Source organism: Acromyrmex echinatior, chromosome 11, assembly GCF_024713525.1.
Source record: "Acromyrmex echinatior isolate Ae372 chromosome 11, ASM2471352v2, whole genome shotgun sequence".
Taxonomy (NCBI): Eukaryota; Metazoa; Arthropoda; class Insecta; order Hymenoptera; family Formicidae; genus Acromyrmex; species Acromyrmex echinatior.
The window spans coordinates 6,500,065-6,521,673 of NC_141862.1; the positions used below are offsets into that span (position 1 = coordinate 6,500,065).

At 32.7% G+C, this 21,609-nt stretch overlaps 3 protein-coding genes across 9 annotated transcripts in view; 1 reads left to right on the forward strand and 2 right to left on the reverse strand.

Annotated features, from left to right (window-relative positions):
• The window catches only part of LOC105150339 (uncharacterized), a 35,375-nt gene extending 28,730 nt beyond the window's left edge, over positions 1 to 6,645 (forward strand). For all 3 annotated transcript variants that reach the window (XM_011063353.2, XM_087411569.1, XM_087411568.1), the window contains exons 3-5: positions 280 to 365; positions 574 to 698; positions 1,626 to 6,645. In XM_011063353.2, coding sequence (XP_011061655.1) covers positions 280 to 365; positions 574 to 698; positions 1,626 to 2,285 — 871 coding nt within the window. In that variant the 3' untranslated portion in view covers positions 2,286 to 6,645. The remainder of the gene's footprint in view (positions 1 to 279; positions 366 to 573; positions 699 to 1,625) is intronic.
• Positions 6,646 to 7,384: 739 nt separating this feature from the next.
• Positions 7,385 to 10,611, reverse strand: Fdx2 (Adrenodoxin-like protein 2, mitochondrial Ferredoxin 2). Its single transcript, XM_011063352.2, has 4 exons — positions 9,625 to 10,611; positions 8,884 to 8,996; positions 8,669 to 8,801; positions 7,385 to 8,260 (listed from the first exon to the last, which is right to left on the reverse strand). The coding sequence occupies exons 1-4, from the start codon at positions 9,750 to 9,752 to the stop codon at positions 8,170 to 8,172; spliced, it is 465 nt and encodes a 154-aa protein (XP_011061654.1). The 5' UTR covers positions 9,753 to 10,611; the 3' UTR covers positions 7,385 to 8,169.
• Positions 10,612 to 10,761: 150 nt separating this feature from the next.
• On the reverse strand, positions 10,762 to 19,652 carry LOC105150336 (uncharacterized). 5 transcript variants are annotated; one of them, XM_011063351.2, is made up of 13 exons: positions 19,338 to 19,652; positions 18,758 to 18,853; positions 18,251 to 18,441; positions 17,664 to 17,728; positions 17,471 to 17,548; positions 14,794 to 15,260; positions 13,953 to 14,112; positions 13,437 to 13,595; positions 12,839 to 13,330; positions 12,599 to 12,737; positions 12,270 to 12,492; positions 11,681 to 12,189; positions 10,762 to 11,139 (listed from the first exon to the last, which is right to left on the reverse strand). In XM_011063351.2, the coding sequence occupies exons 2-13, from the start codon at positions 18,781 to 18,783 to the stop codon at positions 11,114 to 11,116; spliced, it is 2,535 nt and encodes an 844-aa protein (XP_011061653.2). In that variant the 5' UTR covers positions 18,784 to 18,853; positions 19,338 to 19,652; the 3' UTR covers positions 10,762 to 11,113. The 5 variants fall into 5 exon arrangements, with proteins under 5 accessions (XP_011061653.2, XP_011061652.2, XP_011061651.2 ...); XM_011063350.2 differs by having other exon boundaries at positions 10,762 to 12,189; positions 13,953 to 14,109; XM_011063349.2 differs by having other exon boundaries at positions 10,762 to 12,189.
• Between the last annotated feature and the right edge of the window lie 1,957 nt (positions 19,653 to 21,609).

The window sequence follows — 21,609 nt, forward strand, 5'->3', positions numbered from 1 at the left end:
AAATGCATCAGCGAGAACTTAGTTGCGCACCTAATATATATAGTTTTGAACGTACATTTTTAAAATATATCGTTCGTTTGTAAACGATGCATTTCGCACTAATCCATAAAAAAAATTAAAAGATCGTTATACGAGTGTCAGCCGCGCAAAATGTTTCTGCGAACCCTAATTGCCAATGAAACGACAACGACAATGAAACAAACTTACGCTTTTATAATTCACCCAATTATCATGGACTCGCGAAACTCATCTTCGCCGTGTGACTTTTGTCTGTTTCAGGAGTAACAAGTACCTGCAAAAATCGTCCATCAGCCGCGTGTGCGCCGTCGGAGGTTTTTTCATTAGTATCCCTGTCTTCTTAACTGGTAAGGACAAAACGCTTCTTTTTCTTATCAAACTACACGAATCGCACTGATCCATGTCTGGAAAAATAAGATCTCCGTATGGAGACCTGCGACAAGAATAATTCGAACTCTCGAAACTCTGAAAAAGTTACTTGTAATTATCCACTTATTGTACGCCATTATTGTCATCGTAACATCACGATATTAATTCCGGATTTGTGATTTACAGGTATGATTTTGTACACATTCATCCAGTTCCATTCGACCCCGGCGATCGTCACGTCGGTCTTCATCGGCCTTGGCATTGTTTTTTGCGGATGCGCTATGGTTCACAACGTCTTCGTATGGCAGAAAGTGAGTGCGGCCCGAAAGTGCATTTTTTTAAAACCCTAAAAACCTTCCACCGCCTCCACCGTCTGTGATATCCTTTCCTCTCTTCGTTCAGCGACCTAACGGCGTGCGAATTTTTTCGATCATCACGATATGCGGATCTCCGTCGTAGCCAGTTCGCCTCTTTATTTTCTCGTATTTCGTAACCAGCGGACCAGCGATGCACCGGTCTGCATCTCCTTCTCTTCTGCCTCTTCCTTCTCCACCGCGCCGGTTCTATGCCCTTAATCTCTCCCCGCCGTGCCTTATTAGCATATTCCGCAACGGTCGATGTCATTATCACGCTATTATTTATGTCGGTGATCATTCTACCGTGTAATTCGATTCCAAACTGGATCTGTACGCAGGATGTGCGTACGTGCATGCGTGTACATACGCGTGTATGCGCTAAGCGGACAGCGGCGGACAATGCGAACGGACGTGTCCGTCGCGCCGTTAAGTTTTTGCCCTGTGAAAAAGAACCTGTGAAAAGATGGCAATATAACTACATAATGTACATGCGATTCTGGGATTCGATACTTGGATTCGCATTACGTAATTGTGTGATTAAGTGGAAGATTTTGTTATAACTGCGATCATTGCGGTTCTCCGCGATAAACTTTGCTGACATTTTGCCGCTATATAAATTGCACGACGAAGAGGGTTCTTGTTTACTATTTCTTCTATCCGCAATACTTCCAGCCTTATGATAACAAGTTTTCTAATATACTTGTCTATTTTTTAATGTGTAATTAAAATACTAGAATCTCTCGTCATGTGAATTGATACTTCCAAATCGTATCCTTTTTAATTCTTCTCCTCTCATTTAAATAAAAAATTTAAAAAAAAATCTATTGAAAATCAAACAGAATTTTTGATAGAATAATTTTTCTTTTTGTACAACGCTCGCAGGAGAAGACGAATGCGGTAAAAGCGTTTGCCCGCGAGCAATGCGAGGTTGCGGCACAGCTACAGCGTCAACAGCAGCAGTTGCAGCTGCATCAGCAGCAGCCGCATCAGCAGGTACACTCGCAGCATCAACAGCACCAGCATCAACAGCAGCATCACCATCACCACCATCAGCAGCTGCAACTGCGACCGACGCTGCATATGGGTTCGAAACTCGGTAGCGGCAGTGGCGGTCCAATGAGCCATTCGACCGTCAGTCTGGCCCAACTTAGTCGCGGCCTTCACCATTCTTATCAGCATCATCCTCATCAGCATCATTCCCATCAGCAACGGCACGTGTCCTCCATGTCGCCACCGTTATTACTGTCATCGCCGCATGCCGCATCACAGCATAACCATTTGACGTATCGTGGTGGTATCGCCGCCGCCGCTGCCGCCGCTGCTGCCGCTGTCGCCGTCACCGCCACACCATCAACGACACCCGGCGACCGGTCGCCACCAAGTCCCAACGGTGGTGGCGGCGGCAGCAGCAAGCTCAACAGGTCGCAGCACTTGCCGCGTGAAACCAGCGGCAGCGTGAGCCCCGGCCTGCCGGCGGCTACGCTCGATCTGAGTAGTGCCGCTACTACCAACAGTCCGCACGAATTGTCGACTCTTGTTTAAAGACCTTGAGGAAGTTATGGGAGAATAGACTTTCAGAATCTAGAATTTATTTGGAGACGTATTCTCTGAGCCTAGTAGAAAAAAAATATTATCTCTCATCATCTTAAGTCGATTTATAAAGAATAAATATAAAATTATTTAGAAACAAATATTATTATATTTTTCAAACAGGTATTGTCTAAAAAGAGGGGACCAAAAATTATCGAGGCTGTTGCTGATTATCCTTATTGTTATTATTGTATCATGTTGTAATGTTATCGGCATGTTATCACGTTATTAATGTTATCGTCATCATTACGACATCGTCATTTAGTGTTTATCCTTTATTTTGATACAATATTCTTGGATATTGATAAAGGTCGATAAAAAGTTATTCACTAGGATATCCTGCTTTGGTAACTATGAATTATCGTTAATTTTTTTATTACCACATATAATATTTACAAATCCTTGATGAACAATTATTTATACACTGTCCAAAGTTTTGTTAGATAATTTATTCCAGATTAAGAAATTAATAAGAAATTGTTTCTTTCGATTTTGATAAGCTTTGAATATGTTATGTGTCTCTAGACAAAAATAAGGGACATGTATTTTTTAATAAAGATTCATTACACTTTTTTTAGGGTGTGTACAACTCTTCGCAAAAAATCAGTTTTTTCTTTCGAAATGAATGTTGTCGAAACTGTAAAAAAATGTTTCGAATAAACGTTGAATTTCAAAGTAAGCTTCAAAAGTACTTTATATAATTTCAAAAAATTTGTTTACATAACAAATTTTTATTTATAAAAATAAAAATTAAAACATTTTTTAATTATAGTTACTAAGCGCTCTTAAAATCTTTCAACTTTTATTTCAAACCTTTTTTTTTTCTATCGTTTACAGATATTCACTTCGTAAAACAATTAGTTTTCTTCAAAGGAGTATTGCACTCTTTAAAAATGCAATTGGGCTTTTACAAAAAAATAAATGTCCTTTACTTTTTTTAGAAAACAACATATTTAAAGCTCATAAAAAATCGGAAGAGGACACTTCCATGAAAACTTGTAAGAAGAAAATAGTTTAGTGAATATTTTCTTTATTTATACCCTAAATGTATCATTGACATAACAAAGCGTAAAACAAAGGTAATTTGTTTCAATTTATTTTCACTTTTTAAGAGAGCCTAACCGCAACAATACATTTTTTTAAATTTATTTTTACCATATGATATTTAATATTTTTATTTTTAATATAACTTAACAATAGAGACTATTTAACGGAAACAGCTGTTACTATAGAAGCTATACAGGATGATCCAAAATAACATTTTAACCACTTTTATGATCAGTTTGAATATGGTAAATATTTAAGAATGTCAAACAGTTCCATCAGAATTTTATCATATACCGAACAAAATTTTATCAACGTCTTTGTTTTTCTAGCTTCCATATTATTCCGACAATTATTGACAGCCTTGGAATTTATACTCTCAATATCACTAACCATGTTTATGGTCTGGTTTATTAAACCAGTATTACTCGAGTCATAAGATTTTTTGTTTCTCTCCCGTCGAGTTTTCTTAGTCCCTACAGTCAGAATCCGAACTGTCTTGATCCTGCTAGTATTGTAGCTAACATGATTTAATGACTGGTCGATAACGTTAGTTCTTGTTGGCCTTGATGAGCTACACATTTTTTATATATCGCTACTAATTACAATTTTCTCAGACAGGTTTCGCTTCATTTTTTATCAATGCATTCAGGGTAAACCGTACAAAATATACATTTATTGTACATAATGGGTGTTCTTGGAGAAATTTCTCACCACGTCGATGCAATCATTTCGATTCCTCGAACGAAACTTGCCGATTTATGCTTTATTTACGACTGATATATCCTACTATCACCATGAGCAGCAGCAACAGGTTCCTGTTGCGCAACGCCGACAAAAAAAGGATTCCTCGTATCGAATGCGTGTTGCATTTCGCTTCGTAAGATTCTCTGGTTATCTCATATTACGACATTCTCGGAATATTAAATAAAGTTGATGTAATTTTTTTATGTCAAGAATAAAATAATTTTTTGCAATTTTTTTTTATTACAAAAAAGATAATTATTTTTTATATTAGATATAATTTATCAAAAATTGCGTAAAATTATATTTTTATGCTTACCGAGAATCCCAATTATCTTCGATTACGTGCGATTATTGAAATGTACTTCAACATGTAACAGTATGTATACTTTCGAATCCTCAGAGATCCCAACGAAATGAGAAATTGGCACATTGGTGAATCTTGCCATGTCTTCACTTATTATTATTATTTGTACTTACTTTGCAGAATCTCTAGTCCTAGATTATTTTCATGTTTACATGTGTATATGAAAATACAAGATTCCGATTATTGTATAATTGCGCAGCTGATTGATAAAATGCTTGAAATTTGTAAACTCGATGCACTGATAAAATCAAATTTATATTTTCTTAATGATATTTACTTTATATAGTGTAAATATCGTCTAACAGAATTTAACTGCAGATTAGTTAACCGCAAATTCAATTGTTCATTATTTATCCATTTGTACGTTGATTAATCTATTAATTAAAAAAGAAAAAAATTGAATGAGTTCTTCAAATTTCAAGACAATGGATGTGTGTTGTATGATTTACATAAATCAAATACAGATCGATATTCATTGTCGATTCTTGTTAAAACCGTCTTAAGTAATATCTTAAGATACTAATACAGTTTCCTAATTGATTCATCTTAAAACGATCTTGAATATAAGAACCGACTATGAATATCGGCCATAATTTCGTTCCCTTTATACATCAGTGTTTTTTAATATTTAAAGGTATCAAGATATGCATGCGAAGTTTTTATAAATTTATACTTAAGTGCGTACCTAGAATTAGATTTATAATTTTATATCGTTATTGTGTGGTCATAAAAGATTCATACATATTAAAAAAGATTGTAGCTACTTAAAAATAAAATACTTAAAAAAAATTATAGAATACCAACACAAAAAATTTTCTCTTTGAAAATATTGAAATATATTTTAAACTTTTGTATTAATTAAATTTAAAAATATTAAATCATTGTTTCGTATAATTTATAGATACTAAACATTTTCTTGAACATAAAAAAAATGTAATAACTACATTTTTTAACATGTTTGTACAACAATTTTAATGACTACAGCATTTAGAAGATATCTTATTTTTATTTTTTATTTATATTGATGTTCATATCCTCGCGATATATATACATGTGACATTTGTGTTATTTAAAGCATTTGGAATCTAACTTCGAGTACAAACTGAAAACAAAAGAAAGCATAAAGAATTTATGTTGTTTATGGTGTGTTGCACGGAATGATGATACAAATCATGTGGTAACGACTTACGTAAAAACGCTCGATAATCTATGAGTATGATATAACATATCTTACGTTAATTTACGGTAGAAGTTCCATATCCGCAATGATTACGTTTTGTAAAACATTACCATATATATATTTGTATAATCACGGTACCTAAATATACGAAATTTATACTTGAATGTTGTGAATACGCCAAAAAAATCACAGACAGCAAGATAATTCTTAGGATTATCTAAAATAAAAATGTTGAAAATAAATTTTCACTTTATTGTTCATTTTTTGCGACTAAGCGAATTTTGCATCCACAAATGTGAAAACTCATTAATGAAAATGAGTTTAATAGGCAGAATAAAAAGTGGAGCTTTTGCTGTATTTGCAAGTTTTTACACATTTAGTCACGATCTTGTCGAAAAATGATTAAAAATTTTTTATTAACTATCATCTTGTGTTATTTAAATTCTTTGTTTGTAGGTTATTTTATATTTGATTCCAAACAATTATTAAATCAATTTATTTCATGAATATATCAATATTCGCGACTTGTGTCTACTGTCTAGCTCTATCAATTGAATTATAAATTCGAAACGAAAAACTTAACTTTCACTATTATAACATTTAAGTAAACCGAAAAACAATTTGATTAAACATATATGTACATATATAACGCAAGAATATATGATATATTCTAGAAATCGGAGATGTAATTTAATAAATGGGCAGGGTAAGAAAGAGAAGTTGAAAATAATGTAAATTATATAGTAACATACATGTATACACTTCACTGCGTTTGTAAGTAGTATAGTAATAAGTACACTTGGAAGTAGTGAAGCATGTAACTTAATCATGTAAGTTATTTGTTGGATTCATATATAACGCACATAGTACAAAAGTGTTTTAGCTTTATGTACTGATAGTTATGTAACATTAGATGTATTTGATATGTAATTAATTAAAAAAAGAAAAAATAAATTATTCTGGATATGTACTGCGAATCAAGTTATGCATAAATTATTTCAATCATAATGTAGATGTGATTTAAGTCTCCGATTGCTTATCAAGTATTTTTCTATCGATATTTCATTATTATTGTTAAATAATATTCATATTTATTAGTATTAGATAGTATAGATAGTATAGATTAATATTCCCTATATATAAATTATCAATATACATATATATATTTTACATCTCACTGATTTGTGAAAGTGAATGTTTTTCATTTGGATTATATGTTTGATTGTGAACTACGAGAATAGTTACTTGTAAATCTTTTGCCTTTTTGATTCTTGATTAAAATATTCATTTGGATATTTCAATATATCCTTATATAATAAAAATGAAGATAAAAACACAAACTCAATATTTTGTAAGCAAAGTTTGATGAGAGCATTTGATTTTAAAATATATTTACAACCGATTTCTAAATTATAAATGGAACGAAAAAATAAGTTTATTTTTAAAAGTGATAAATAAAAATTTATTTTTTTCATCGCTCATATTTTAATATTTTGAGTAAAAACATTTTACATATTTTTATATACGAAATATTGTCAATATTATACACGCATTATATACGCATACATATATATATATATATATATATATATATAATATATATATATATATTTATATAATATATACAATTATTTAAAAAAAATATTGCACAAAGAATTTATCTTTACAATATTTTTGTTTTTACAATATTAAAATTTGAATACAATTTTGAACCAGTACTGTTAAAAATATCAAATTTAATGTACTTTTAAGTTATACAAATTAAATTTAATTTCATATTACATTAAAAAATTAATATATCTGTAACTGAAAAATATATTTATGTACATGCACATGAAATTCTGCGTACTTTTCATAAAATTTTACAAAGTTTAGTACATTTTTTAATAAATTTTATACAGATTTACATGAAATTTAACATAAATAAATGTTAAATTTAAGTTACTTTTATTCACAACAAAATATATTAAATTTTTAATGTATATGCTTGAAATTTGCTTCCATTATATGTGACGGAAGCAAATTTTTTTAACAGTGTAGGCTTATTGTAGAAAGTCTTATATTTAAGACTACTATAATTTAATTTTCAGTTAAATCATTCGTTAGATATTTTTTCTCAATTACTTTCATAATCATAAACACTTCCCTTATATATTATTTAAATTTATAATGAAATTTCTAACTGTGAATATCATTTTTTGCCTATTATACATACACATAACATGTTATATTGGAAAGAATAATTAGATTGAATTGCACTAAAAGAATCAATATAAAACACCTAAAATTATCTAAACAACTTTAACAAGATCTAATGAAACGTCAATTTTTGAGAAATTATAACAATTATTTAGAATAGGAGCAGTTTAAGGAAATTGTAAGCATATTTTGAAATTCCAGACTTTTTTACACTTTCTCCTGACTTTTCCCAGTTTTCCATGATCAATTTCAATTTCCCTGATTTTTTTCCGATTTTTCAGGTCTATAGCAATTCTGAATTATTATGTTCTTGCATCATTAATGGTAGCTGGTACTTTTACTTCAATACCGTCGAGTTCTTCAGTCATAATTATTTGGCAGCCCAATCTCGAACTATAATTAAATACATATATATATTTAAAACAATGACAAATAAAAAAATATATAACTGAATAATAAATAATAAATAAAATAAGTTTACTACATGCTTAAAAAAATATAAAAATGCGAAAGTATAATGGAAGTAGAAAGAGACTGAGACAATTAATTTGAATAACAAATCAAGCGATGTTTGATCCTGATAGGCTTCTACTTAAGCAAATTTTATTCAAAATCATCCTTTAGAGATATAGGTATAAGAAGCTAATTCATGAATAAATGTAGGAGAGACATTACAAAGTGAGATTTAGAGAATGTTTCTCTCTCTCTCTCTCTCTCTCTCTCTCATTCGTATAGATCTTTTATCAGCATATAAAACATTTCTCAAGAAAGAGAGAAAGAGTACAATTCGTATAAACATACGTTGGTCCTCGTTCTTGTGCCAAATCCAGCATGTCAATTTCTTCTTCTGTAGGTTTGTCTGGAAGATTATCAAACACATCCTTAGAAAAAATTAAATGACAAGTGCTGCACGTTAGTGTTCCTTCACAAGCTCCTATAATCAAGATAGAAAATGCTTCATCAAAATTGTACACGATTATTAAGAACAAACTGATTTTTGTATAAAACATTCATACCATAACCATCCAACTCAAGGTCATTGTTCACAACAATATCTAAAATATTGTTTCCAATTTCTCCTTTTGCTTTTATTCTTTCTCCATTGGCTTTAACAAATGTTACAGTAACCCTGAATAAAATAGATATTTATTTTTGGAGTATTTCGCCTAAATCATTTTACCAACAAAAGCTTAATTTTACTTAAATATTCACGAATTAATAATTCTTAGCAACGCAAATTTTAATTAACTATTTACATTGCTAAAGTTAGACATAATTTTATCTAGAAATTTGTAATTTTTTTTAGTTAAACATATCTAAAAATTTCTCATGATATTAGAAATTTTTTTTCGTAGCAACTTTTACAAGACATTTTTTTAAGATTTTCAAAATGAAAAAGTTATTAATAACATTTAACAATACTAATCTTACTAATTATCTTGACGCTACAGTGTCAAGTAGAAAGCGACTGAGTATATAAAGAACTTTAACTATTTTGACCAAACTCTGATTATCGGCAATTAACTTGTCAAGTGTAACTTAGTGCTCACAAAATGAACAGAATTATCACTTTGTTATCTGATAAGTGAGAAGAAATTAGATTAGAAATGATGAATTGTATGTACAAGTTTGTAAACAATCTTGCCGATTGAACTGTGATCACCAATTAAATCAATTCGAACTTGATCAAAGTTACTTAAAAGTTCCAAACGCTCCTGTTCGAGAGAACGATCATGGTTCCAATTTTTTTTACTTACTCTTTATTCTTAAAAAGCGGTTGCACGAGAGACACAGTTCTTGCGGGGACAACTTGACTAGACATGTACGTGAATGCATAATTCGTTCCTAAGATAAAAGACGATCGTAATCCCCGCATCAGTGCCATTATCCAATATCAAGCATCAAATCGCTCGCACGGATACACGAGTGTTTTTTTATTCAGGACGCAGCCGAAAATCAAGTTTGAGAGATCACGTTGGAACGCGTATCTTATCCACGCGTACTTCGGATCATAATATGTCTGTATAAACGCACAATCCGTCCGTTCTTATAAACACCGCGGTAAGGGCTGGTTTCACCACAATCAATATCAAAGTGTTGAATTTTAAGGGAACATGGAGCGTCAATCTTGCCCTTCGTACACTGTCCGATTTAAGACGATGGTTCGGCGTTGATTCCCTGACGAATCACGACTGATCCGTTGGATCCATGGAACCCATGTGCCACCATGTGCCAAGCATGCCAAAGCATGCTAAGCATTGGAAAGTAAAAATTCTCCGAACTAGTTCTGCGCGCATGCGCGAGCTACGTCATTGCATATGTAATAGGTTTCACAATACCGAAATGCCATGCTAGCATCAGTTAGCATTTCTGTTTTTCTCTTTCTTTAACGTTCATATGACAATTGTTAATTTATTAAATTCTTAAAATATTTTATTATGTTAATAATATGCAACATAAATATATGTAGGATAAATCATACAAAATGTTATAGATTCTAATATTGTAGAAATGACCAAATAAAAATGCATGATTTTGTCATTCTCTTGTTACAATTGAATTTTGATAGTCTTCCTTGGTTAGGAGAATATTAAAATTTCAAATGCTTTGCATTAAGAACAAAGTGACTTTTATTCAAAACACTTCTTCTAAAATCGTCCAAATTGTAAGTTATGAAAATATTCTTTCATTATGTACCACAAATATAAAAAACATACAATTGTAACATTACGTTTCAAACATACAATTCAAACATTACTAAATTTCACTAAAAATCATTCTAATAACTGTCTACCTCTGTATTCTGTAACTCGTTAGGTAATCGTTATGCGTTCACGACTGCATAACGAGTTGCAGAATACATGGCTAAATAGGGATAAAAATAATAGAAAGACTTTACAAGGAGTATCTGGCTTTCCGTTTATTTGCAAATAAAGCACAGCTATATTAATAGTTATACTAATTACAGACAAAAATGCTTCTTAGATACAAAGAAATTTGTTTACATTAAGTGAATGAGAAATTGATATTTCTAATATTGTATTAGAGAACATTAGTATTATACACTCTAAAATTTTTCATCAGCAAAGTATTTACTAAAGTAATCGATAACAGTCACACATATGAAATTACGATTTAATTCAAGTTTGTATGTGGCAAAAAAATCATATAATCCTAGAGTGCAGAATTTATTACGTGATCGATAATCTATATTTAAATTGTGCTTACATGAGATGCACACATTGCTCAGTCGCTTTCCTCCAAGCTAATAACTGAAAATTGAAATTTGTATATTTTATTATTTCACGTATTGTGTGTGTATATGTATATATATATGTATATATATAATTATGTTTCGACAATGTCAATGACAGTCCTTCGGCAACATATGATATTAATGATACAGTACTTATATATGTATGTATATATTTATATTAAAATTACATAAGTTGAAAATTGCAAGATTTAGATATATTATAACTGATACATGTTTTCAACTGAAGAAGAAGATACAATACAAATGTAAAAATGAAACATGTAATAATGATTAAATATTTCGCACGTGTAGCACATTATGCATAGAAATTGTTTTTGTTCAATGAAAGAAAATATATCTTGAAAAAATGTATATTTGCATGATTTTATAAAAACAGTCAATTAAACGAGATTTGAAAGAAAGTGAAACGGACATAATAGAAAATGAATCAAATAAATGGAAAATGTATAACAAAAGACAATTTTCGACGATAATATTAAGCTCGAAAGACATGTCCTTTCGATCTTAATTTTTTACATCTTTAATTTTATTATTACCGCTTTTATCTTCGAGGATCTCGCTCTTCTCAGTTTCTTTTTCTTTTCCGGGTTGTTTCTTGTCCGAATTACGAAAACGATCGTAACGCGAATCTTCATCATCGCTCGATTTTGATGCTCCCGCCTCGCTCTCTCTTAAAATGTCACCTAAATCCTTGTCGACATCATCCCAAATCATTTTATCACTACCGTGCGCACGGTAATCGTCGTCATCTTCATCCCCCTGATTATTCTTACTGTCTTTCGCATTCTTTTCAGATTCTAAGCTACTAGATTTTTCTTCTTCAATTTTAATATATTCTGTGCCGCAAACGCTGTTATTATCAGCCGCAGTAGATACTGGTGTAGCAGATACTTGTGGCTCGGAACTGACAGGAGAAGTCTTTGCATTATCCGATGTATTAGTCACGGTGGAATTGGTAGAATTCACATTCGTTGAAGATGACGATTGCAGATGTATTCTTTCCGCTTGACGTCTAAGCGCCTTATCATCATTATCTCGCACATACCTGCAACATATACAATATTGTAAATACCACTAATAATTTACCCGATTATCTTATAATCCTGTTGAACAGTGATGATATACCGTTTAAGATGACTGCGAGTGGAACAATGTAAAGCAACTGCTCGCTCTGTATTTTCACTGCGTGGCAGATATACTTTACATAACTCGCAGTATTGTACTTCGACACGTTTTATGTATTCCGCACCAACTTTTATCATCTGTTTGCCCTTGGATTTTTTCTCCGCTTCGCTTGAACTTTCACCCTCGGCTTTTTCTTTCTTCTTGTCGTTAGTCTCCTCGTCTTCTGTAAACAATAATGGTGTAACATAAGACAAAGTGATATTAGATTTAACTGTGAAGAAGATGCTTTGACAAATTAGTATCATATTTCGTACATTTTTGTTACATACCATCTACATCACCTACAGAATCCAAAGTCATAAAATTATCAAGATTGACTTCCTTATCATCTTCTTCCGGCGCGCTCGAATCTGCCTCTGCTTCACCGCTTCCATTTGCATTCATTCTTTCTCTCAGTATACTCTTTCTCTGACAAAAGAGAAAAGAACAATCGATTTATATTAGTCTTATCATACCAATAAAAAATCAATAATAATTACCAAAATAATTTTCAAAATATTAAGAGTTACCTTGATGTGTTCTAGGGAACACATATGTGTCTCAAAGAACATTGGTGATCGGAACTGGATACGACAAACACGACAGAATGGTGTGAGGAATCGTTTCATTTGGCGATGAGATTCAGACAGTTGATGGGCAGCTTTTAAGGAACGGTAATTTAATTTGCAAATAGCACAGAACATAGTGCGAGAAGGGAGGGTGCCACGTGCTGCATCACGAGCTTCGATACGTCTCTGTTCTTGCCGTTGAACAACTCGCATACGTGTAAGAGTGACCTTATGTCGAGCTGCAATGCGTTTCATCGCCGCGCTATGACGTCCAGAGAATAGATGGAGTGAATATTCTTTGAATGTAACGCTGTGATGGGCGCAATGTGGACACTTCAATTTTATAAACTTTCTACCGTCCCGTCTGCTTGGCAATTCTTCGGAATCTGCATTTCTATCGCGTTCCGCTTTTTCATTTTCATCACGTTCCTCATCATCACCATCTTCATCCTCCTACAAATTCAATAAAATAGAACAAAAATAGTAATAAAATAGTAATAATGACAACAATAGTATACCCATTTTAATAATTAGTAATAATAGGACTGAAACAACTCACTTCTCGCTTTTGATCGTCATCTTCTTTAATATCATCATCCTTTTCTTCCTCATCTTCGGTATGTTGCCTTTCTCTATCTTGCTTTTCCTTCTTACGTTTATCCTCTTTTTTCTTCTTCTCATCTTCTTCTTCCATGTCCTCTTCATCACGTTCATGTGGCTGCACAATGTCGATGCACAATAAATATCATAAAATTATTCAAACATGTAAGAGGATGTGTATCGTCATCATATTTAAAAACATTATATGAAATATATAATATGCTATTAAATATATGAGCAAACTTTCAGCGAGTCCATCGTTAAGAATTTAATGCTAGATATTCGATATCATGCGATTTTAATATGGACACTAACGATTAAAATTAATTCGTGCAAATTAAATTTTAACAATATATGTAATAGATGTGTGATTCCTAATATTTATATTATACATATTTGTAACGATTGCGTTACATACTGTATTTAAAGCCAGAATTCTGAACGATAAGCTTATCTAACGCCACTGCTGAATTACCTTTTCTTCGTCGTCCCAATTACTCTTATTATCATCTTCCTCGTCATCGTCATCGGAAAATTCTGCATTAATGGCTTTGGCCATCTCTCTATCCTTGTCCTTCACGCTGGTCCCGGATCCCGAGTCCTTTTTACTTCCGGGTAGCCTAGTAGTACCGCTACTAATGACACAGCAATTTTGTTTTGACTTATATTACTTTCCAGCATTCCATTTTCGTGCTTCTTTGTCTTTCGTTGTATCATCGAGCAAGACTTGCTTATAGATGATACGTAGAAAATATCGCGATAGTATCGGTTTAATATCTCGGCTTTATATCCCAAAATGTGAAATGCGTTTCGTAGTGTACGCTAAAAGTGTCTATTATTCATTTTTCTTTATTTTTCATCGCGTTCTGATATCTTCGCACACTCTCGGTCGTGTCAAAAAATATGATATGAATAGTATATAGTCATACCGCTATAAACTCTAAAGAGAATTATGTCTCATGACGAGTTAAGTACAATTATTTTAGCTCTCGTATCGAAAGTTATTATATTGTGTTTATACGTATCATCACTGATTTCTTCTTTATTAGAAAAAAGCTCTCTTTCTCTCTGTCGGCAGTGGAATATTTGTTTCATGATTGTTTGCATCTTGACTGTTTATCAATCGATTTACTTAGGCATTTATTCACGCATGTATATTTTGTCCGTTCGCTTTCATAAATTATCTTGTGACACTCAGGTCATCGACCGAGAGTCGGTTTGCATGAACCGACTTCAAAGAAGAATATTCAAGCAGGCTACGAAGATAGTATTTGCGTACGATTTTTTTTTGGTAAGTGACTGTATTAATAAATTACCTCCTGCGTAGTTTAGTAGTAGTCATGCGCACACGCTGGATGTAGTCTCGCGAGCGTGAGCCTAGCAGCTTTCGACGATAGTCGAGCGAGTGCAGAGTACGCTTGCGAGCCATGAGGACGTCCGATCGAGAGCTCACACGATGAAATGCACCACCTCTACCACCGGTGCCGCGGGTCGAAATGCGACCTCTGTAATTCGAACTCTGATGCGATATTCTTCCTCGACTTGAGGTGTATCTCTGAGTCGGTGGCGGTGCCATTTCGCTAATCCGAGGGGGTGGCGGAGGCGCATAGCTCCGTGATGCGGAATGACGGTCCTCCGAACGGTGGTACGATGACGCGCGTTCGCTCTGTCTCTTGTCCTCGTATACGTTGGACGATGACGATCCCTTGTTATCGTCATAAGCCGCTGATGTGGACGAACCGTACGACGAATACCTCTGTGAGCCGCTACCGCTACCTCCACCCTGCCAAATCAAATTTAATTGTGCTCCTTCCATGCATTTCTTTCTTTTTATTTCGTCTCCCATCCTTTTTCTCTTTTATTCTATTTTATTTTATTCTACGCACATATGTATGTATATATTTACATATAAGTATACACGTATGTGTGCTTATGCATACATATCCTTTTTCTCCCCTTCTACACGCACATACATATTTATCTACGTCATATTTACCTCTTAATTGCTACTGTCCAACTGGTGTTAAGTCTAATCAAGTGACTAACCGACTGACATCGAGTGATGGATTGATTGAGTGATCGACTGAGTGACTAAATGGCTAAATGACTAACTCAATCGACTGAATAAAAAACTGATTGATCGATTAATAGCATAATGTCGGCATTGTAATTTTAACTGATGTTTGTATTTTCAGTTTTCAAACCCATTTGCATTTCATCATTCGATTATCACCGTGCATGCAGTGCTAATTGTCTATTGTTTAAAATGGTTCAGCGTCATGACCGTCATATATGGGATTAATAATTGTAATTACTCTATGCTCATTGTATCACCTAGATATACAATTTGATTTTCCCTAAATAATTAAGAATCCCTAAGTATCTTTTCATTGCCTCGTTATAAAAATGTACTTTCTATTGATATTTGCAATCTCGGGAGTAGTAGCAGCGCTCGTTTCCCTTGAGCTAACGAATTCTATCTCGTCATTCAACGATGTATGTATATATATATAACGTACATATAATGCTCTCGATAGACCTTTCCAACTTAGTTGAATTACATATCTGTCATTAGGCGTGATGTGTCAAATATTTCATATACACGAAGATGAATCGAATAAAAGTAACAAAGTTGTCGTTATGTACGTAATCATTTGCGAATGTTTATGCGTATAGTTGCGTTTGATAATATAAGATAGTTTGAACGATATTATATATACGTATATACACTTGTATATCCATATTTCGCTCGTCTCCCCCACATGTATCATGCATGCCAAGTATTTCCCTAGTATCATTCTGTAGGGATGTGCATACATTAGACATTAATTCTTTCCCAATTCCCTTTTTGTTATGCGCAAGGTCGATAACATGTCCCAATGTATAACAATTGGAAAGGCCTACGAACGTATAAATATTAATCAAAATTTGTGCTCTTGTAATTTAGCATTTGTGTTATAATTTAAATAATTGATTAAACGATGTTTATGGGTGATATTTCATGAAAATCCCATGTATAATCACAAGGCGATGCCTGAGAAGACGTTGTTATCTCTCTACAATTTCTCTATACTCTTTATTCTCATTACTGCATAATAAATCGGCATAATTGCGCTTATTGTTCTCTAACGGGGAATAACATGATGTAACTCTCTCACGTCTATCCATTCAATTTGTCATTGATTTTTCAAATAGCTCTCAAACTTTACTAGGATATGTGCGGACAGCGGGCAATATCGTATAAATACCATCTAGGTATATTTCATCTTTTAACGATTCATCTTTTAATAATTTGACGTTTTTGTAGCGTTCCTCTGCAGTAGCGTCCCAACGCAAAAAGAACGAGTGTTCGAGAAGCCGTTGGTTCGCGTTGCTTGAAAGGAAAGTAGGATAACTTATAAATGTTCTGTCTAAGATATACCAATTTTTCTTATATACGAGTGTCCTGAAATCATTTAATATTCCTTTGTGTAACTCATTTTTTAATACGTTACACTTCAATCTATAAGTGACAAACTTTCAGGACCATCGTTACATTACATAAAACAACAATATTTTAATCTTCTATTGAAAAAAATTTTTCATTAAATTTTTCATAGAAATTCAAGTTGGGAAATATTCATACATAATCATATAGAGCATTGAGGTCGTACTATGTTTTTCTCTTAACCTCTTCAAATTTGATTTTATTGGAACCATGTTAAAGAAAATTTTTTTAATTCAGTTTATGCATATTTAAATAAATAATTCATATTAAATAATAAATTTTTTTTTCAAAATTTTGACTATTTTTCCAACATATACATTATTATGTACATCAATTTCAGATAATGTCAATAGAATTAAATAATTTCAACAAATAATGTCTTCAAATTTGATATACATTACAATGTAATGCTGGATCTAAAGAGGTAAAATTATTAATCATCTATCTCATGAGAGATAGAGAAACGGATAAAGATTGCAAAGAGAGAAACAGGGGAAGATACATACCTGATAAGAATCACTTCTTATCCGTTTACGCGCTGAGTCACTTGACGATCGATGGTCATCTCTGGCAGAATAAGAATCCTAAAAAAAAAAAATCATTTTAGTATTCTGAATATGTCATCACGAAAACGCTTCCAATAAATATCATAGTCTAAATAAATTTAATAAATAGAAATTAATCAATTTGTATTCTTACACGAGGTCTTTTATAACTATTCGAATGTTCGCCACGACCGCCTCTGCTTGAATATCTTTCTGATCCTGTAAATACAATAATAATCAACAATATTACAATATTGTTTGTTTACTTCACAGTAGGGAGATATCTAATACACAACTTGTGATACTGTAAAGTATTAGATATTTTATAATCTTCAATTTAGACTGCTTTCTATTTAATGCTTTAAGACTACGATCCACTTGATGCTTTGAAGAATTTTTAGATTGATCAGTTAGTAAAATTCTTTTTGTAATTGATAGATTAAAGTAGCATCAAATGGATTTCATCCTAAGACACAGATTTCGTTATCTTGATCAATTAAATGTTTTGAAGCATTTGTAGCACCAAGTGGAGCAAAGTCTCAATTTAATACTAAACTCTTATAAGTGCTATCTAGAAGTGCATATCTCTATAATGCTGAAGATTGAAATTGAAATTAAATTAAGAAATTCAACTGAAATAAAGAAAATATCAAAAATTTTCAAATTAAATCTATAGTTTGATATGGGCATAATTGTTTTTCCAACAATGTTACTATTAAATATATAACGTTCGTATATTACCTGAGTTATATTTGGATCTAGAATCATAATTCGTTGTCGAATATTTAAATCTGCCACCCCTCGAAGATGAATATCCTCCTCTAGACACATTGCCTCCTGCTGAACCATTCCACTCGTTTCCTCCACCTCGACCCCTATAAGAACCCCCTCCACGAGAACTAAATCCACGACCACGAGAACTCATGGTGGAACTAAAAGAAATAGAGAAAGACATTTCTTGTTACGTTCATATTGCATTTATCCTTTTTCTCCATGTTTTATATCTTGACGTATTCTCTTGCGTCTTAATAAAAAAAATTAAAATTCCTTTATAACTATATAATTGAGTAACGAGTCTCATATGCAAATATATTGACAAAATATAAAATATGAAAATGATAGGCAAAAACAGAGATAATATTAAAGTCACTCAAGATGTTTCAATAAAATGCCATCAAAATAAAGTATTTATCGATCTTTTCAACCAAATGTAAATCCCCGCGGCGTAATTAAACGTACATTACCAACCTGTATTTGTTGTAACCATAGCTCATGGTTGCAACTTATTGGTGAACGAGACAGAGAGAAAGAGAAAGGGGCTGTAGTGGATACAGCGCCAATAGTCTATGAACAAAATAAATTTTTTTGTACAACGTATGTGGCATAAGTTACATTCGTGGGAAATATACAATTAATAGCCTCTCTGCGCTTACAAGTCATTATTCCAATTAATAATCACGATCGCAGTTGGAATTCCGTTGACGAATAACGCAATTTCGCGTAAAAATCCACGAACGAAATCGATTTTCAACGAGGGAAAGAAAAAGCGAGATCAGACACGAGAAAGATTTCGGAAAGTACAACGGCGTCCATTGTTCGCGTTGGCGAAATCCCGATACCGGATGCGCCGAGCAACGTGACGATGCGCCACGAAGTGGCGAAGGACATCCATGCCCTTCGTAACGCGGAATATTATAGGAGAATATATTCCCACGTGAGAGCTACGAGTCGATAAAAAGGGTCAATAATCTCGTATTAACGCGAGTTTTCAAGGCGATGGCCATATTTTGGTATCCTACGCGTGATGAACGCGATATATGAAACTCACCCAAATCAGTGGGAGTCGCAGCCTTCGCCTCTTCGTTGCGTTGCGACACTTGCGACAAGAACGCGTCTACAATCGATTTCTTAATTCACTCGTACGTATATTATGTACGCCTGCTCGACGGGCCTGCTCGACGGACCGTTCAAGTATCCCCCGATCTACGATACTGCGTGCCTCCTCCTCCGAAAAAAATCATTCAAGACGCCAAGGCCGGAGCAAATCGGACAGTCATTCACCAAGAAGCAACCACGAACTAAAATGTCGGCACGCTCATTTTGGAATAGGCGTCCCTGCCGACCCTGCCACGAATAACGAAGAACTGCGTTACCTTCCAATACGTCCAATTACAGAACGAATTCTTTAGGGACTTTGGCTACGGACATTTTATCCCTGGAAAAAAAATTTCTATTGGATATCGGAAGGTGGCTCTCCATGAAAGTTAAGACTGTCACACGTATGTACAAAATTTTAATCGCAATCGTAAAGTCTCAAGCAAATCGATCAAACACAATCAAAATAACATATCGTGTTTTAAAATGCTCGATTGTAATTGGTCGATTTGCTTACAGCTTTAACGCCGTTTGACGTGGTAGCCAATAACTTACAGCTCCTACATTGTGCTGTTCATTCGTTACTGCGTCGTATATTGCCGTAAGCATTTCCGCGTCAAGGTGTGAACGCGCCCTTAGACTTTCAGATTGTTTTTAGGTGATTGTAAATATAGAACTGGATTTTGACTAAATTCCAGTAATTATTCGATATAACGATATAATTATTTGGAACAAAACTTTGAATTATATATTTATTGTTCTCGATCTAATTTTTCTCTATATAATAAAAAATTAATAATTCTAATAGTGATATAAGTATTGAAAATAAAATATAATTTATATTTGTATTAATTTTTTGTTTAATTATTATTTTGTTTTATTATTTGTAAAATTATTAATTTTCTAAAATTGTTTAATTAGAATTATCAATTAAATTATAATTATTAGTTTTACAATTATAAAATCATTGGTATCACATTATTTTGCAACTACTATTTTATTACGATGAACCAGAATAATTTGTGTCACTGAATCCATATAAAAAGCCTCAATGATTTTTGAAAAAAAAGCAAAAATAAGGATAGAAAAAAAGAATAAAATGCGTATTTTTATTATTTCAGATAATACTATATTATACATCGAACAAACCGGGTATGCATTGATGTGTTATGTGATTACATCGTCACATTATATTGGCGCAGGTAATAATCGCTATAATTATTTCTCCGTATATTCTTGTTATGGAACAAGAACCTATGAAAAGACAAATCTGAAAATTCGATGAAAATATATGTTTGACCGTGTACAATTGGGACTTAGTTGATAGAGATAATTTTCTCAAGGGTTCTTTAATAGTAATTATAACGATAACATACAAAACATTTAAATCCTATGTACTGCTCCTTCGCAATTCTATTTACACATTTAATATTCTTCTAAGCCTGTCACATTTTTGTGTCTTGGAAAAATCGTAATATAATGAGAACGAATTATCTATACTATTATATCTACAAGAAAAGGAAAAGCAAAGTAAGAGAAAAAACCGAACATCCACATATTGTACGAAAATTAATACGATTAGTTAAAGACAAGTATAATAAACGTGCAAGCCTTAGCTGCGATTATTCATTTTCGCTCTTTGTAGTCGTACCTCCTTGATTTAGTTCATTATTACAAATAAATTTTATTCTCTCTCCTCCATTCCGCTCATCTAATCCACTGGCTGCGTTCAGCAGCCATGAAAATTCTTGAATATAATTATACATTTAGACTCAATGAGGAACTAAGAGCAAGATCAATCATAAAGAATTTTACACAGTTGCAAAGCTGCTTTCTCTGCTGAACGCAGCCATTGTGTTTTTGCGATTTCAGTAATCATTTTTAAAAATTTAGATGACCAGCAAACGAGAATGGATTAAAATGGATTGAAATTTTTTTTTATCCGAATGCGTATTTTATATATATATAAATAGCGAATACTTTTTTTGGATTTAATTGAATTCAATTAGATTCAATTGAATGCAATTGGATTGAAAAACTGCATTTCCTATTCAAAATTTTGAATTGAACAGTATTCACAATTGTGTGCACAAAAAAAGCTAATATTATTTTTAAATTGCATAGAGATATATTCCATGCAATTCCTATAAATGAATAAAAATGCATTCAAAATTGAAAAGTATTCATTTTAACATTCGTGAATCAATATTTCTGAAAATCTGAAT

Coding starts and splice junctions, on each gene's coding strand:
- LOC105150336 (XM_011063349.2), bottom strand. CDS start 18,783: ATGAGCTATGGTTACAACAAATACAG. Junction 15,261..17,470: donor TAAGAAGTGATTCTTATCAG/GTATGTATCTTC, acceptor TTGATTTGGCAG/GGTGGAGGTAGCGGTAGCGG. Junction 12,493..12,598: donor TTCTGTAGGTGATGTAGATG/GTATGTAACAAA, acceptor TATTGTTTACAG/AAGACGAGGAGACTAACGAC.
- Fdx2 (XM_011063352.2), bottom strand. CDS start 9,752: ATGGCACTGATGCGGGGATTACGATCGTCTTTTATCTTAGGAACGAAT. Junction 8,997..9,624: donor CCGCTTTTTAAGAATAAAGA/GTAAGTAAAAAA, acceptor TATTTTATTCAG/GGTTACTGTAACATTTGTTA. Junction 8,261..8,668: donor GCACAAGAACGAGGACCAAC/GTATGTTTATAC, acceptor ATTTAATTATAG/TTCGAGATTGGGCTGCCAAA.